At 42.9% G+C, this 19,549-nt stretch overlaps 1 protein-coding gene across 1 annotated transcript in view; it reads right to left on the bottom strand.

The window, feature by feature from the left end:
- glceb (glucuronic acid epimerase b) overlaps window positions 1-19,549 on the bottom strand; it is an 80,306-nt gene that overhangs the window by 6,005 nt on the left and 54,752 nt on the right. Inside the window, exons 4-5 of the mRNA XM_036963807.2 lie at window positions 6,665-6,916; window positions 374-666 (exon numbers count right to left, since the gene is read on the bottom strand). Coding sequence (XP_036819702.1) covers window positions 374-666; window positions 6,665-6,916 — 545 coding nt within the window. The remainder of the gene's footprint in view (window positions 1-373; window positions 667-6,664; window positions 6,917-19,549) is intronic.

Here is a 19,549-nt window from a genome sequence, read left to right as displayed (position 1 = left end):
ACTCCAACCCTGTTCCTGGAGAGTTACCCTCCTGTAGGTTTACACTCCAACCCTGTTCCTGGAGAGTTACACTCCTGTACGTTTCAACTCCAACCCTGCTCCTGGAGAATTATCCTCCTGTAGGTTTTTCCACTACAACCCTGTTCCTGGAGAGCCACCCTCCTGTAGGTTATCTCCAACCCTGTTCCTGGAGATCTACCCTCCTGTAGGTTTTTCACTACAACCCTGTTCCTGGAGAACCACCCTCCTGTAGGATTTTTCACTACACCCCTAATCTTCTGCAGACGATTCTAATAATTAGCTGGTTGACAAACTGAATCAACTGGGGATTGGAGAGCCCTGCTCTAACACAATTAAGATTGAAGGTGCTAACCTTGGTGGCCTTGACGGCCTTGGTGTTGGACAGGCCCACGCCCTTCCTCAGGTCGGTCAGCAGGTCCCGGGTGACCGTGGACCAGGCAGCACGGGGCCCGATGCCGTAGGTGATGTCGCGGCCACTGAAGGCGATGAGCTGAGCGGAGGTGACATAGTGGATGATGAAGGGCGCGCCCTTCTCCGTGGTCTCCAGCACCACAGACACGCTTCCGTTGGAGGTGAACTTGAGGTCGAAGGAGATGATAAAGTCCTTGGAGTTGCCCAGGGGGAGGGAGACACCTTCAGAGTTCTCTGTAGTGACAGGAGGGAGAAACAACATGGTGGGTTTAATGGTTTCACAGTTCTTCACAGTGCTGGTAGTCACTAGGGTCCATCGTTCTCTGAACTAATGAGAATGTGTGTATTTGGGTTTGTTCTCAAGGTTAAGAACAGGGTGAGGGAGATGGTGACGTTGGATTTATTTTGTAACAAAGCGCTGCATTTAGAAAAAAGACAGTTTGTCTTAAACATGCAGCATCATAAAGAGCTACCGTGTCATTCTAAGGACAGCTTTCTGTAGGCTTGCATTGTAATAGAACGTTGAGAAGTCCCCCCCCCCCCTCCAACAGATGCATGGGTTCTGAGAGAAAGCCCCCACCCCCCCCTCCAACATATGCATGGGTTCTGAGAGAAAGTCCCCCCCCCTCCAACAGATGCATGGGTTCTGAGAGAAAGTCCCCCCCCCCTCCAACAGATGTATGGGTTCTGAGAGAAAGTCCCCCCCCCCCCCCTCCCCTCCAAGAGATGCATGGGTTCTGAGAGAAAGTCCCCCTCTCTGTTCATTTCATGATAAACTTGGGCAAATGAATACATGCTTTTATACATTTAGTTGGTTCCCTACTGATAAGTTCAATACATTTTAGAATATTGTTGAATTCTGTTTGGTCTGGATTCAGTCCACATCTCGCACTGCAACACTTCCTTAGGCAGCAGCCCAGCATGAAACACACAGTTTGACAATACTACTACAAAGACAGGCGCAGACAGAGACAGGCGCAGACAGAGAGACAGGCACAGACAGAGAGACAGGCACAGACAGAGAGACAGGCACAGACAGAGAGACAGGCACAGACAGAGAGACAGGCACAGACAGAGAGACAGGCACAGACAGAGAGACAGGCACAGACAGTCAGGCAGGCACAGACCGAGAGACAGTCAGGCAGGCACAGACCGAGAGACAGTCAGGCAGGCACAGACCGAGAGACAGTCAGGCAGGCACAGACCGAGAGACAGTCAGGCTGGCAGGCAGGGCCCCAGGTTTCTACAGCTCTTTAATGCACTCATAAATCCATTACTTAAGGCAACCCAGAGAGTAAGTGGATTTGTACTGTGGCCCTGTGATTACTCTGCCATCAATAAATGATGGGCTGGGAATACAGACGAGATCCCATCTCCTCTCTGATGCTGCTGCTCATCACCGTGGTTGAGAGAGACACTATGCTAGGTTGTCTGATGCTGCTGATCACCGGGGGTGAGAGAGACACTATGCTATAGGTTGTCTGATGCTGCTCATCACCGGGGTTGAGAGAGACACTATGCTAGGTTGTCTGATGCTCATCACCGGGGTTGAGAGAGACACTATGCTAGGTTGTCTGATGCTGCTCATCACCGGGGTTGAGAGAGACACTATGCTATAGGTTGTCTGCTGATGCACATCACCGGGGTTGAGAGAGAGACACTATGCCAGGTTGTCTGCAGCACAGGTGCACTAATACATACATTGCCTTCATTCACACACCTGGACTTCCACATTATGTTGAGTTAGACGGATTTTAAAATGGATTCAATTGAGATTGTGTGTCACGGATCTACACACAGCACCCCATAATGTCAGTGGAATTATGTTTTTACAAATATTTACAAATGAATAAAAATCTAAAGTTGTAATTTTGGTCAATAAGTATTCTACCCTGAGCGACACACACAACATATACATATATATATATATATATATATATATACACACTGTTAAAAAAAATAAAGGGAACACTAAAATAGCACATCCTAGATCTGAATGAATGAAATATTCTTATTAAATACTTTTTTCTTTACATAGTTGAATGTGCTGACAACAAAATCACACAAAAATTATCAATGGAAATCAAATTTATCAACCCATGGAGGTCTGGATTTGGAGTCCCACTCAAAATTAAAGTGGAAAACCACACTACAGGCTGATCCAACTTTGATGTAATGTCCTTAAAACAAGTCAAAATTAGGCTCAGTAGTGTGTGTGGCCTCTACGTGCCTGTGTGACCTCCCTACAACGCCTGGGCATGCTCCTGATGGGGTGGCGGATGGTCTCCTGAGGGATCTCCTCCCAGACCTGGACTAAAGCATCCACCAACTCCTGGACAGTCTGTGGTGCAACGTGGCGTTGGTGGATGGAGCGAGACATGATGTCCCAGATGTGCTCAATTGGATTCAGGTCTGGGGAACGGGCGGGCCAGTCGATAGCATCAATGCCTTCCTCTTGCAAGAACTGCTGACACACTCCAGCCACATGAGGTCTAGCATTGTCTTGCATTAGGAGGAACCCAGGGCCAATCGCACCAGCATATGGTCTCACAAGGGGTCTGAGGATCTCATCTCGGTACCTAATGGCAGTCAGGCTACCTCTGGCGAGCACATGGAGGGCTGTGCGGCTCCCCAAAGAAATGCCACCCCACACCATGACTGACCCACCGCCAAACCGGTCATGCTGGAGGATGTTGCAGGCAGCAGAATGTTCTCCACGGCGTCTCCAGACTGTCACATGTGCTCAGTGTGAACCTGCTTTCATCTGTGAAGAGCACAGGGCGCCAGTGGCGAATTTGCCAATCTTGGTGTTCTATGGCAAATGCCAAACGTCCTGCACGGTGTTGGGCTGTAAGCACAACCCCCACCTGTGGACGTCGGGCCCTCATAGAGTCTGTTTCTGACCGTTTGAGCAGACACATGCACATTTGAGGCCTGCTGGAGGTCATTTTGCAGGGCTCTGGCAGTGCTCATCCTGCTCCTCCTTGCACAAAGGCGGAGGTAGCGGTCCTGCTGCTGGTTTGTTGCCCTCATACGGCCTCCTCCACGTCTCCTGATGTACTGGCCTGTCTCCTGGTAGCGCCTCCATGCTCTGGACACTACACTGACAGACACAGCAAACCTTCTTGCCACAGCTCGCAATGATGTTCCATCCTGGATGAGCTGCACTACCTGAGCCACTTGTGTGGGTTGTAGACTGCGTCTCATGCTACCACTAGAGTGCAAGCACCGCCAGCATTCAAAAGTGACCAAAACATCAGCCAGGAAGCATAGGAACTCAGAAGTGGTCTGTGGTTATCACCTGAAGAACCACTCCTTTATTGGGGGTGTCTTGCTAATTGCCTATAATTTCCACCTGTTGTCTATTCCATTTGCACAACAGCATGTGAAATGTATTGTCAATCAGTGTTGCTTCGTAAGTGGACAGTTTGATTTCACAGAAGTGTGATTGACTTGGAGTTACATTGTGTTGTTTAAGTGTTCCCTTTATTTTTTTGAGCAGTATATATATATATATATATATTACATTGGATAAAAGTAGAGACTCAGAGCTACCAAATGGTATTATCATACACTACAGAACAATGGGAAAGTAATTATGCTTTGAAAATTGATAAACGTGTAACCTCACTTTTGACAAAATGTATTGAATGTTTTGGTACACCTCCTGGAGAGCTCATCTTTGTCTACACCCATTCAGCATCGTTCACACTAAGCTTTAGCCCCACCATCTCTTTAAGGATTCACATGTACTAAACAATCAAAGACATCAAGACTAAAGGCTGGTTTATACTATGGGTGTGTTAATAATTTAATTTGAACAGCAGAAGAGCATGTTAGCTCCACACACTCACTGTTAGCCTGCACTGGGAGTCTGGGCTGCATCATGTTAGCTGCACATACTCACTGTTAGCCTGCACTGGGAGTCTGGGCTGCATCATGTTAGCTCCACATACTCACTGTTAGCCTGCACTGAGAGTCTGGGCTGGATTATTTTTGCTCCTCACTCATGCTGCACAGAAGTTAAACACTTGAATAATGTGACACTGCATGTAGAAAAGTTGAAACTGTTAATTACTGTTCGCAAAACAATGTCCATACAGGCTAAAATACTTTACAATGCAAGAAGATACCGGTAGCTCCCAGCTTTGTAGGCTAACTTTCCACCAAAAACATAATTAATTCACTTTATCGGTTTCCCTCATGTCTCTCTCTCTGTCAAAGATTTATTGCCTCAAAGAATTGAGGGCTCCGACAGGCCGGACCCCTCTTGGTTCGTGAACGACTTCATTACTAGTTAAAGAGACAGTGGCAATGTTATAAAATAAGCTACTTCTATGCAAATGTTGTTGATCAGTACAGTAACATAAGTGTCACATGGAAGGGAAACAGATTGTCATCTGTACCCCATGAAATCAGCCAAAACTAGCTGAATGACTCAAAGCATGCACACACTCCTATTGAATATGCATTCACCTGTATTGTGCAAAGGCCTAGGCTACATCTTGATTTACACAGTTTTTCAATAGAGATTTACCATTCAAAAAAGGTATTACCATGATGTTGTTATGTAGTTAGATTGTTTAATTGGTTCATTAATTCATACGTGGCTGTATCTGAAGAAGTCTGACGTAAAACATTTCAAATGTAATGATATTTAACTCAAAAGATGCCCGGCAATTGAACAGAGCAGTACCTGAGTTCATCTGTCTGGATCAAGTGCCATTCTGAGGCTTTGGCTAACATGCCTTCTGTTTTTGCTGTGGTATCGTTTTGGTATCGAGCATTGTGATACTAAACCTGGTATCCAAATTAAAATGCAGGTATTGTGACACACTGACGACCCTCCCACTCAGTCTGCCGAATTATCTCGCTTTGTATTCCTTAATAGGTTGTCGGTGGGCGGAGCCGGGAGGGTCGTCAGTGAAATGGGACACACCTGGGCTCGGGTGTCCCCCAGGATAAATGCACCTCTTCCCCATTCATTGGGGAGACTCTCTCCATGCAGACACAGATTTTGGTTGTGTTTTTTTTGTGGCTGTTTTTTGATTGTTTGCGTTGGAACCTTTCGACACCCCTCATTATCACATTTATGCACGCAACCACTCACACTACTGATTGCTGACTACACACACACACACACACACACACCATTGTTAATTATATTTAGTTTACTTTAGTTAAATAAATATATTTTGTCATTCCTTATCTCAACGTTGTCTCCTTTTTTGTTACGCACTTTGAGTCGGTTCGTGACAACACACACAAATACAAACCCAGGTTCTCAATTGTGCTCTCACAGACTTGTTTAGTCTCTCAAAACACACACACACACACTTATTTAGGCCTATCGAAACACACAAGCACTCACACATTCATAGACCACAGCTTTAGCCATATGGAGCTTAGCTAGTGACAACAATTACCCCACTGTCTCCTTATATAGTGGCCCTGTTAATGTTAATGGGGTTCGATCTGCTGCAGGGGGAAAACTGCATTACAGGAGGATCAACAAAAGAACGGGCATCAGCGCCCAGAATCCAGGCGCCTCTCTGCCATTGACGACTGAGACATACAGTAGTGACCACAATCTGCTCTGTATGGGATATGTAGGCCACAAGCTTCCAATCAAATGAAGCTCATTGATCCGCTTGTCAGATACCCAAGGGGGGGGGGGGGGGGGGGGGGGGGAGAGAGGGATTGTGGGAGTTCATTCTAGTAGGTTGACGTCATGAGTCTTGTCCTGGAGACAGAACTGAGCAACTTCCCTTTAGATAGGCCAGCTGAAAAGTCAAAATTGGGTTAGCAGTGGGTTAAGGTTCAAATAATGACTTTGTGGCTGTGCAGAGCTGCCTCAATAGCAAGATTCATGAGGAAAAAAACATTAACCTGCGCAATTCTATGGGGACTAAGAAAGATAAGTAGAGAGGAATATAGCCTTCAAAAAAGATGGAGCAGAGAAGAAAAATGGCCAGATAAAGTTGAGAGAGCGAGAAAGACAAAGACAAAAGAGCGATCAAGGAGAGGTTGATGATGTAATAATGATCAAGGTCTAAGAAAGCTCTACAGAGATTGAGGTGAGGACAGAACTGAATGGAGCAGAACATTCCAGCCTCATTTTCAACCACTGCATTCTGTCCACCACAAAGATAGAATAATATTCTTGTGTGTTTCTATTTCCATCTACCTCCCCGTACGACAGACAGACATACATGTGCCGCTGCCATCCTACCTGGGGCACTGAACTGGCGCACGGTGGTGGCACGGCCCTTGTCGTGGAGCCGTGTGAGGCTGCAGCCCTTGGGGACCGTCCAGGGCCCGCTGGGTGAGCCCGCGCGGTTGTCCTTCTCCTCGGCCGCGTCGTACAGCTCCACATGGGGTGGCCGCTCCGTCAGGTTCTTGCTGTAGTGGCTCAGACCGTACTGGGCAATCTGGATGGCATAGAAGTAGCCCTGGGGACCCCACTGGGTGGAGAGGGGCACGCCTGGGGGACAGGGAGAGAGGTTACATAATGAAACAGTGATTACACATGAAAACATGGTCAGTTGAGGCACTAGCATCACAAAGAAGTGACATCACCTGTGTTTAAAGTTCATTCCCGAGCATGAGTACCCAGGACGCCACTGAATAATTACTGTCTTGTTTTCAGAGACACTTCATTCTTGATACACTGTGTGATATAATTTCAATATCAGTTGCAATTAGTTACTGTTGTGCTATTATGTTAGTTTTTTTTGCGTTGTTTGTAACTTATTCTGTACATAATGTTGCTGCTACCGTCTCTTTTGACCAAAAATAACTTCTGGACATCAGAACTGGGATTACACACCACGAACTGGAAGAATCTTTTTCTTTTAAAGAGTCCAACGAGAAAGACATGCTGCTCTCCCGGGAACAGGCCCAGATCCCCGTCATTTGGGTGAAGAAAAGACGGAGGAAAAGAGGACGCAGATCAGACTGCCTTCTGAGAATCCGTAGGCGAGAGAGTAAACTCCCACTGACATCAATTCTACTTGCTAACATGCAATCATTGGAAAATAAAATGGATGACCTACGATTATGATTATCCTACCAACGGGACATGAACTTCCTTCGGATCAGTGGGACGCTAGCGACAACATCCGGTGAAATTGCAGAGCAACAAATTCAAATGAAATTACCATAAGTATTTAACTTTCATAAAATCACAAGTGTAATACATCAAAATAAAGTTTAACTTGTTGTTAATCCAGCCGCCATGTCAGATTTCAAAAAGGCTTTACGGCGAAAGCGGGGACAGCGCCCCGCATACGAACACATGATAACCATTTCAACCAGGCAGGTGCGACACGAAAGTCAGAAATTGCGATATAAAAAATGCCTTATCTTTTAAGATCTTCTTCTGTTGGCACTCCAAAAAGTCCCAGAAACATCACAAATGGTGCTTTTGTTTGATAAATTCCTTAATTATATCCCCTCCTTATTTATATGTCCATTTATTTGGCACGTTTGATTCAGAAATACACCGGTTCCAACTCACCCAACATGACAACAAAGTATCTCATAAGTAAACTTGGTCCAAACATTTCAAACAGTTCCTAATCCAACCTTAGATATCCTAAAACGTAAAAAATAGATAAAATATAGACGGAATATTCTGTGTTCAATAGCAGATAAAAACAACGTGGAACGAGCTCCTGGTCACGCACACTAAACAGAAGAGTCCACTTGGCTTGACACTCAAACAACAGCCCTACTTCATTTCTCAAAAGAAAAACATCAACCGATTTCTAAAGACTGTTGACATCTAGTGGAAGCCACAGGAACTGCAACCAGGTTCCTCATAAATATAGTTTCCCATAGAAACAGTGACCTCATTTTTTTTTCTTGGATGGTTTGTCCTTGGGGTTTCACCTGCCAAATAAGTTCTGTTAAACTCACAGATATAATTTTAACGTTTTAGAAACTTTAGAGTGTTTTCTATCTAAATCTACCAATTATATGCATAACCTAGCTTCTGGGCCTGAGAAACAGGCAGTTTACTTTGGGCCCGCTTTTCATCCGGACGTGAAAATACTTTCCCCTATCCCAAAGAAGTTAGAACTGTAATATCTTATGTTTCACAGAGTTGTGGCTGAACGACGACACGGATAATGTATCCCCTGTATATAGCCTTGTTATTGATATGATACTTTACGATTTTTTTACTTTAGTTTATTTGGTAAATATTTCCTTAACCAACATTGCAGTTCAAGAACAGTTAAGGGCTTGTAAGTAAGCATTTCACGGTAAGAGCGGCGGCAGACAGGCCGCGGCGGCAGACAGGGCGCGGCGGCAGACAGGGCGCGGCGGCAGACAGGGCACAGGGCGCGGCGGCAGACAGGGCGCGGCGGCAGACAGGGCGCGGCGGCAGACAGGGCGCGGCGGCAGACAGAGCTGAGCTTCATAGCTGGGATGACAAAGAAAAGGAGAGAGTCCTATAAAGAGAAGGGAGAGCAATGCAGAGAGAGCCACTGACAGAGGTAGACAGATGTAAAGAGCGAGGGGGGGGGACAAAGTGAAGTAAGACACGGCCTATTTTAGAAACAAAGACGGAGAAATCGGCAAGCACACAGAGAGAAAGGAAAAATGGCCACATTAAGTGATCAGAGGCACAGACAAGACCGTGAGGTGAAATTCAAGCTAATCTATTTCCAACGTCAGGTACCCGGAGGCTAGCCTCCTCGTCCCACTAGAAATAGCCTGGGCTGCCTGGCGGGTGGCACCCTGATGAATAGATAGTTTACCTAAAGAGCTCATGACAGAGACAGCATGACAATCACATTTGCGGCTAGCGTTAGGCTAGCCCATAGTGTTTTGGTGGTGGTGGGGGTGAATATTCTGCATTAAGCAGTGAAGGGGTGTGAATCAGTTTGCATTGTTTTTTCCTGTGCAACAAGACAACACTGGACCAATGGGTGTCAATAGTTTAAAGAAGCTTCCTCATATCTCCTTTCCTTCATTTGCACCCAATGTAAAAAAAGAGGGATCCACCATATTGCCTTCCGCTGTCCTCAGTTCAGAGCAGATTAAGGACAAGAGATGAGGAGAGAAAGACAGTTAAGTATCAAGTATAAACCGGCAAGACCAGACAAAAGGACGGCAGAGTTCAGGATTATTAATAATGGAATAGTTGAGGTTGTGACGTTTCATGAATTTGGGAGCATAGTGTTCAGTATTCATTAGCCTGCCTTCAATTCTCCATACAAAACCTAGTCAGTTGCCAGGTCGCCCTCCATCTATCTCACACAAACACTCAGCGTGCACATCCATTATTTCTCAGGGGCTGCTGGGTAAAGAAAGAGACATGTCTGATGTTGAAAGGATACAATGAAGACTCTCCAAAGAAAATAGATCATTTTTGGTGTGAAAATGGCTTATAATGGTTTGACTATTGCTTAGATCTTCCAGAGCTGTGTTGACTTTAAAGATGATGCAAGCCGTTCTCACTTAAAACTTCCTTTACACTTGGGCCGCGTGGCAGCAGCAGCTGTAAGCACCATGGCATGGGATTGCTACACGCTGCAGGAGTTAAATTAAGTCTTAGGTTTGGCGACAGTGTCTGGCCTAGATTCTATTCAGAGAGTCCTGAGCCCCATCCACACACACTCACTCCTCTCCTCTGGATGAAGAGATTCATATACATCATTAGAGTGAGTGAGTGAGTGAGTGAGTGAGAGAGAGTGAGAGAGAGAGTGAGAGAGAGAGAGTGAGAGAGTGAGAGAGAGAGAGAGAGAGAGAGAGACACTGGGGGAAGAGAAAGACCGTGAGAACACAAGAGACTAGAAAGTGATAAAGAAAAGCTCTATGGGTTGAGGAGAGAAGCTTCTCTCTCCAGTAATGACATGCACCCTGCTAGAACTTAATTCCTAAAGATTCAACTTCAGCAGCAACTCCGTCACCTGATAAGAGTTTTCCATAAGCTCCGACCATCGGAGAAATAGCCGATAAACTGCTTTGTCAGCCGGCTACTTTTTCCACTTCATTAATTAACTAGGCTTCTTTTCATTTAAAAAGTTTAAATTCGCTAGTCAGAAAAGTTAGTAGAGCCTTCTCCCACTCGAATGAACGACATGAATCTTCCAGTGATCTATTTATAGGACAGGCGCCTGTCAGTCACAAAGCCAGAGATGACAGGGACACTGCTGGATTGTCAGTCTGCTGTCTGTCCCACCACTCGGTACCCGTGTGATTGTTGTGTGACATATTCATCTATTTTCTTTTGCGTGTTCCATAGGCCTACTATAGCCAGCCAGAGAGTCCCGGACCATAGACTTTCTACTGTGCTTTGATTGACGACCAAACAGCAAGTATGGAACAGTTTATTAAAAGGTGTCGAACTGATTGAATAAAGTCAATCTTCTAGATCCCTTTGCCATTTATAAACCATACTTTGCTATTTATAATTCCATGGTACCGAATCAGGACAAGTAAACCAGCTCTCTAATTTATACCGGTAGTCTACTACTGCAGATAAATGATGAAAACATTCGGTGAAGATGTTGAATCCTCGCTGCAGGAACAATAGGTAGTAGAGAAAACATGATAAATATGATCAAATAAAACAGATTGAAGGTTATAAAAGCTAATGTCATGGTACTTGGTATGGTGTTATTCAAAATATTGATATAGGCCTACTGATTTGATTAGTGTCCACCAACGAGTCGCCAACTGCGGCTTTCTGTGTATCAAAGCACACGTTAAACACCTGCTTCACATTCTTCAAATCACACTTGTAGGTCTTTTCATATGCACCTGACTTTGTATAACAGTGGGGGTGCACAAACTGGCAGGGAGTCTGGGTGTCCTCCCCCTAACATGTTTTTAAATGTTATTTTAAACCCATTTCCCTGCAATTCTATATTGTTTCTCAACAGAGAATCCATGTTTACATGATATCATTTTTCTCTCGTTTTTTCCACAATAAAACTAAATTAAAAGAGTAGACTACACTTGTTTCTGACAAGATTACTAATCTACCGCCTTTCCTCAAAGTCCTACCCACCGTGATTGATTGACAGGTCTGAAACCCTATGAACTGACTCAAACATCCTGCCCCCTCCCTTGACAATCCCATCCACAGTGATTGATTGACAGACCAAACTGTTTAAGCAGGGGTGTCAAACTCATTCCATGGAGGGCCTAGTGTCTGCAGGTTGTAGCTTTTTGCTTTCAATTAAGCCCTAGACAACCAGCTGCGAGGAGTTCCTTACTAAATTAGTGACCTTAATTCATCAAATCAAGCTCAAGGGAGGAGCAAAAACCGGCAGACACCCGGCTCTCCGTGGAACGAGTTTGACATACCTGTTAAAGGGATAGTTCACCCAAAATGCAAAATGACATTGGTTTCCTTACCCTAAAAGTGTCCAAAGCAGCAGAGCCAATCAAATAAATTATTTGAAGAACAAACGTCATTGTGGCAATTCATGTTGCAGTAAAACTAAATATGACTAACCTCAAGACCTGTTTAATGTTAAAATCATTCCCACGGGCCACCCCCCTTTTCTAGGCCCAAGGACCAATTTCACACAAGAAACTTTGAATAATAGGCGCAATATCGAAATGCTGGCCGCTAGACTAACTAACTATCTAAACCTGTAGTAAGCATGGTCGAATTACTGACCGGGGGTGTGGCCCATTGCAGTTTTTATATGATAACTGATGATCAAACATTTGCATCCACCCTATGGCAAAATCCACCCTACGGCAAAATCCACCCTATGGCAAAATCCACCCTATGGCAAAATCCACCCTATGGCAAAATCCAAAACAACTAGCACGCTGAATTCATCCATTTTAAGAAATGTTAATTGTAAAGTCATGCGTCTCTGCTTAATACAACAACTAATTTTACCAATCTGGGAGGTAAAGTCATTTCCGTAGTCAATAGTTTAGCTGTGTATTTCAGATGGAATATAGACAGAATGTACCAGAGGCCACCAAAATAGAGCTTGTTCTGCAAAACAAAAAAACCTGGGGGGTATGCCCCCCCCCCCCCAGACCGGAACTCTCTGGCTGGCTACTTTCTCCATGTACTGACAGAAAACACTGCTGATATACATTCTAATAAGTCAAAAAACTGTATGCCTACACCTCCCTTCTAATATAGAAACGCAACGCCTCCCTTCTAATATAGAAACGCAACGCCTCCCTTCTAATATAGAAACGCAACGCCTCCCTTCTAATATAGAAACGCAACGCCTCCCTTCTAATATAGAAACGCAACGCCTCCCTTCTAATATAGAAACGCAACGCCTCCCTTCTAATATAGAAACGCAACGCCTCCCTTCTAATATAGAAACGCAACGCCTCCCTTCTAATATAGAAACGCAACGCCTCCCTTCTAATATAGAAACGCAACACCTCCCTTCTAATATAGAAACGCAACGCCTCCCTTCTAATATAGAAACGCAACGCCTCCCTTCTAATATAGAAACGCAACGCCTCCCTTCTAATATAGAAACGCAACGCCTCCCTTCTAATATAGAAACGCAACGCCTCCCTTCTAATATAGAAACGCAACGCCTCCCTTCTAATATAGAAACACAACGCCTCCCTTCTAATATAGAAACACAACGCCTCCCTTCTAATATAGAAACACAACGCCTCCCTTCTAATATAGAAACACAACGCCTCCCTTCTAATATAGAAACACAACGCCTCCCTTCTAATATAGAAACACAACGCATAAAGAGGACATGACATCATCACGTCAAAATAAACCACTTATTGTTCCGTGAATTGCATTTGTACGCCAAAGAGTTGCCTTTTGAACAAGAAATGTAAACAAATGAGTCCACTTGACATCTCCACTCTGACCAAGTCTGTTGTGGAGGAGTCTCTCAGTGGATGGGGAAAGCTTTGAGTTGGTCCCAGAGTGATTAGGCAGGGTTAAAGTAGGGACAGAGATGAAAGGAGACCCATGTTTAATGCATTATGCTCCAAGGGGCCTTCGCTAAATAACTTTTCCATGGATACCAGGGCGCATTGGGTAGAAACGCTCTCAAAACCTTACGGCTGAGCCCTCGGGTCCCTCTGGCTGTGACGACCTAATTAATGGAGTGATATATTCACCCCTTTATAAGATGCAAAGTTGCAGTTGAGGTGTGAGAGAGTGCGAGTCTCTCCTCGTCTATAGGAAATGGGTGAGAGAATAAGTAAGCTCCCTCCAGCTTCATACAGTACCACAAATGGATTCTGCTCAGCTCCTGACTGACCCATTTTCCACCCCAGTGAAATGCAGCCCTCCATACCTGTGGTGCAGAACACTGTTGGGTGAAGGTAGCAGCATTTACTACCCAGCTGGACCCAACAACAGGGTGCAGTTCAGCCATGCAACAAATCTAGAGTGACGCAGCAACGAATAAATCTGCAGGGGATTGACTTTTTCCATATACAAACTGCTACAGTAAATTCCTATGACTGTTCCTGAGACGATTGTTTCCGGTCAGTGGCTTATTTTTATCATTCAAAAGAAGTTACAAGGTTTCACATTTTAATGTTGGTCATTTGAATAATTACACCATCGTCAGCAGGTAGTGAGAGCACACCACAAATGTTTATCACTTCAGGCACATGTATATCCCCCCCGCTCTGTCTGGCTCCAACAGTCCCCCCCCCACCCCCCTGCTCTGTCTGGCTCCAACAGCCCCCCCCCCCCACCCCACCCCCCTGCTCTGTCTGGCTCCAACAGTTCCCCCCCCTGCTCTGTCTGGCTCCAACAGTCCCCCCCCCTGCTCTGTCTGGCTCCAACAGCCCCCCCCCCCCCCCCCCCCGCTCTGTCTGGCTCCAACACAATCAGTCTTGTTACTGTAGTGTTAAAGCTGCCACATATAACTTTTTGGTCGACCAAATTGACAGAGTCGAGTTATAGATCTGTCATTCTCACTGAAAGTTTAACGAGCGGTAAGTTTCTCCATCTTTTACTTTGGGTTTTGTACACCAGCTTCAAACAGCTGAAAATACTGTATTTTTGGTTATGTAAAATATATTTCAAAGTGGATTAGATGGTACAATGATTCCCTACACATTGCTTGTTTAGTCACAGTGATGTGTGCATCACCTTTAAAGCAGGCCTTGTTGCTGTGTCCCAGGCACCATCACATCCGGCCGTGATTGGGACTCCCATAGGGCGGCGCACAATTGGCCCAGCGTCGTCCGGGTTTGATGGGTAGGCCGTCATTGTAAATAAGAATTTGTTCTTAACTGACTTGCCTGGTTAAATAAGAGGTTCAATTAAATAACTAAAAAAGTACAGACAGGCTACATCTCTGCTGCATTTCCACCAGCACTACGACCACCTCCCTTCTGCATTAGGATGCCAGTAAGACACTACATGTTGACGAGGGGCTGTCAAAAAATAATGAATATCTATTAGACAACTTCCCTCAAGTATACAAGGCCACTTTACCAACTAGCATTGGGAAGGTCCAGCATGATGATAATGTGGTTTGGAGCCAGAGCTTTCTGAAATGGGCTATTGATTTCTGGGGGCTTTCATTTTAACAAGAGGTGCCTATCAGTAATGACTTTAGTTAAGGCCAGACTCTCATTATAGCAGCTGGCCCAGTTCTCATTATAGAAGACTAGCTGGCCCAGTTCTCATTCTCTTAAATCTAGCATCATTCGTTGTTGATTGCAACGCTAACAAGGCCTCCAAGCTAGAGTTCCAATGCCTTCTTAATTGGCTTTACGAACAAATCAAGTATGATTATGTTTGCAGTAAAATAATAAAATGCATTTAGGTGGAGGGGCAGGTGATGCACGTTGGTAAATGGGATCTGTCTCGTTAATCAAGCCTGAAATCACATCAGCACAGAACAAATCAAATATATATATTTAGCCATCACACACACTGGATTCTCCTGATTTCCCGAAGAAAAGTCAGTTGTTATCAAGCCATGCCTGAGTTAAAACAATGTGGAAGGGCAAAAAACTATCTGTGTTTATACCTGATTCATCTCAATGGCTCTTCATCAAGATTTTCTGTTCTAGTCAAATCCACCTTCTGTTTCATTCATGTTACAGGGTACTAAAATGGTACAACATCCATAGAGCACTGAATAGTACTGGTTAGGCAACAACACATGGCAGCTACCATGCAATGACCATAAATACCATGTAGAATAATATGACTGGTAGCATGACGCCTGCCTGTAATATGCATTTACGGTCAGAATTTGACTAAGCCAAGAAAGTAGAAGTGGCATATGATGAAATGAACACCTAGGGAGAGAGAGAGAGAGAGAGGAGAGTGAGAGGCATCAGAAAGGAGAGCAATAACAAGGAGAGAAATGGAAGGAACATGAGGAGAGATGTTCTCTCCTTCCACACTTAGCAGTATCGCTGTGACTTCCAGTAAGGAGAGAGCGAGAACAAGAGACAGCACAAGAACGAGAGAACGAGAGAGTGAGAGATGCAGAGGAGACGTACTGCTAGATGAGGAGGGGGGGGGGAGAAACTGCTCACGCCATTGTGCTGTAGTCACGGCAGAACAAAAACCCAAGGCCATCCTTGGGGAGAATGTCTTGTTTAAACAGAGAAGATAAATGAAAGTGGACTGGCAGAGCAGTAAGGACAGGGACCAACACAGAGGTAGGGAGATGCTTGGTTACACTCCGGCTCAGTAAGTGGAGCACCGAGGACAAAGGCAGACAATGTGTGTGAGCTTCTGAGAGACTGTGCTCTTTTTAAGTTGTGTGTTATAACCGACATATTCACACCTACCCACACACCAACACGATGCATACTACACAACCCACAAGATGGACAAATAGAACACACACCAACACGATGCATACTACACAACCCACAAGATGGACAAATAGAACACACATCAACACGATGCATACTACACAACCCACAAGATGGACAAATAGAACACACACCAACACGATGCATACTACACAACCCACAAGATAGACAAATAGAACACACACCAACACGATGCATACTACACAACCCACAAGATGGACAAATAGAACACACATCAACACGATGCATACTACACAACCCACAAGATGGACAAATAGAACACACACCAACACGATGCATACTACACAACCCACAAGATAGACAAATAGAACACACACCAACACGATGCATACTACACAACCCACAAGATAGACAAATAGAACACACACCAACACGATGCATACTACACAACCCACAAGATAGACAAATAGAACACACACCAACACGATGCATACTACACAACCCACAAGATAGACAAATAGAACACACATCAGATGTTATTGGTCACATACACATATTTACCAGATGTTATTGGTCACATCCACATATTTACCAGATGTTATTGGTCACATGCACATATTTATCAGATGTTATTAGTCACATCCACATGTTTAGTAGATGTTATTGGTCACATACACATATTTAGCAGATGTTATTAGTCACATCCACATATTTATCAGATGTTATTAGTCACATCCACATATTTACCAGATGTTATTGGTCACATACACATGTTTAGTAGATGTTATTGGTCACATACACATATTTAGCAGATGTTATTAGTCACATCCACATATTTATCAGATGTTATTAGTCACATACACATATTTACCAGATGTTATTGGTCACATCCACATATTTATCAGATGTTATTAGTCACATACACATATTTAGCAGATGTTATTGGTCACATACACATATTTACCAGATGTTATTGGTCACATACACATATTTAGTAGATGTTATTGGTCACATATACATATTTACCAAATGTTATTAGTCACATACACATATTTAGCAGATGTTATTGGTCACATACACATATTTACCAGATGTTATTGGTCACATACACATATTTACCAGATGTTATTGGTCACATCCACATATTTATCAGATGTTATTGGTCACATCCACATATTTACCAGATGTTATTGGTCACATACACATGTTTAGTAGATGTTATTGGTCACATCCACATATTTAGCAGATGTTATTAGTCATATACACATATTTATCAGATGTTATTGGTCACATACACATATTTAGCAGATGTTATTGGTCACATACACATATTTAGCAGATGTTATTGGTCACATACACATATTTACCAGATGTTATTGGTCACATACACATATTTACCAGATGTTATTGGTCACATCCACATATTTACCAGATGTTATTGGTCACATACACATGTTTAGTAGATGTTATTGGTCACATCCACATATTTACCAGATGTTATTGGTCACATACACATGTTTAGTAGATGTTATTGGTCACATCCACATATTTAGCAGATGTTATTAGTCATATACACATATTTATCAGATGTTATTAGTCACATCCACATATTTATCAGATGTTATTGGTCACATACACATGTTTAGTAGATGTTATTGGTCACATCCACATATTTAGCAGATGTTATTAGTCATATACACATATTTATCAGATGTTATTGGTCACATACACATGTTTAGTAGATGTTATTGGTCTCATACACATATTTAGCAGATGTTATTGGTCCATACACATATTTATCAGATGTTATTGGTCACATACACATGTTTAGTAGATGTTATTGGTCACATACACATGTTTAGTAGATGTTATTGGTCACATCCACATATTTAGCAGATGTTATTAGTCATATACACATATTTATCAGATGTTATTGGTCACATACACATGTTTAGTAGATGTTATTGGTCACATACACATATTTAGCAGATGTTATTAGTCACATCCACATATTTATCAGATGTTATTAGTCACATACACATATTTAGCAGATGTTATTGGTCACATACACATATTTAGCAGATGTTATTAGTCACATCCACATATTTATCAGATGTTATTAGTCACATACACATATTTAGTAGATGTTATTGGTCACATACACATATTTAGCAGATGTTATTGGTCACATACACATATTTAGCAGATGTTATTGGTCACATACACATATTTAGCAGATGTTATTAGTCACATCCACATATTTATCAGATGTTATTAGTCACATCCACATATTTATCAGATGTTATTGGTCACATACACATGTTTAGTAGATGTTATTGGTCACATCCACATATTTAGTAGATGTTATTGGTCACATACACATATTTATCAGATGTTATTGGTCACATCCACATATTTAGCAGATGTTATTGGTCACATCCACATATTTAGCAGATGTTATTGGTCACATACACATATTTAGTAGATGTTATTAGTCACATCCACATATTTATCAGATGTTATTAGTCACATACACATATTTAGTAGATGTTATTGGTCACATACACATGTTTAGTAGATGTTATTGGTCACATCCACATATTTATCAGATGTTATTAGTCACATACACATATTTAGTAGATGTTATTGGTCACATCCACATATTTACCAGATGTTATTAGTCACATACACATATTTACCAGATGTTATTGGTCACATCCACATATTTACCAGATGTTATTGGTCACATCCACATATTTACCAGATGTTATTAGTCACATCCACATATTTACCAGATGTTATTGGTCACATCCACATATTTAGCAGATGTTATTAGTCACATACACATATTTATCAGATGTTATTGGTCACATCCACATATTTACCAGATGTTATTAGTCACATACACATATTTAGTAGATGTTATTGGTCACATACACATGTTTAGTAGATGTTATTGGTCACATCCACATATTTATCAGATGTTATTGCGGGTGTAGTGAAAGGCTTGTGTTCCTAGGTACAGCAGTGTATTAATATCTAACAATTTACAAAAATATACACTAATCTAAAAGTAAAAGAATGGAATTAAGAAATATATAAACATTAGCACGAGCAATGTCAGAGTGTGTGTGAGACACAGAAATGTCCCATTTTCAGAACCCTGTCTTTCAAAGATAATTCGTAAAAATAACTTCCCAGATCTTCATGTGTCAGGATTCACCTAGGGGTCATGATTTGGGGCTTTACAAATGTTTGATGTATTAGAAAAATTGATTATGCTTATGTTATATTAATAGAAGGGAGGGGTTATAAGACCCCTCCCTTCTTACCTTTATAGGGTCCTAGACTACAGATTAACAAAATATATATTCTTTATAGATTT

This window comes from Oncorhynchus mykiss, chromosome 26 (genome assembly GCF_057628025.1).
Source record: "Oncorhynchus mykiss isolate SJ-2025 chromosome 26, ASM5762802v1, whole genome shotgun sequence".
NCBI classification, from domain to species: Eukaryota; Metazoa; Chordata; class Actinopteri; order Salmoniformes; family Salmonidae; genus Oncorhynchus; species Oncorhynchus mykiss.
Note: the sequence above shows the minus strand (reverse complement) of the source record. Positions and strands in the feature narration are given on the sequence as shown.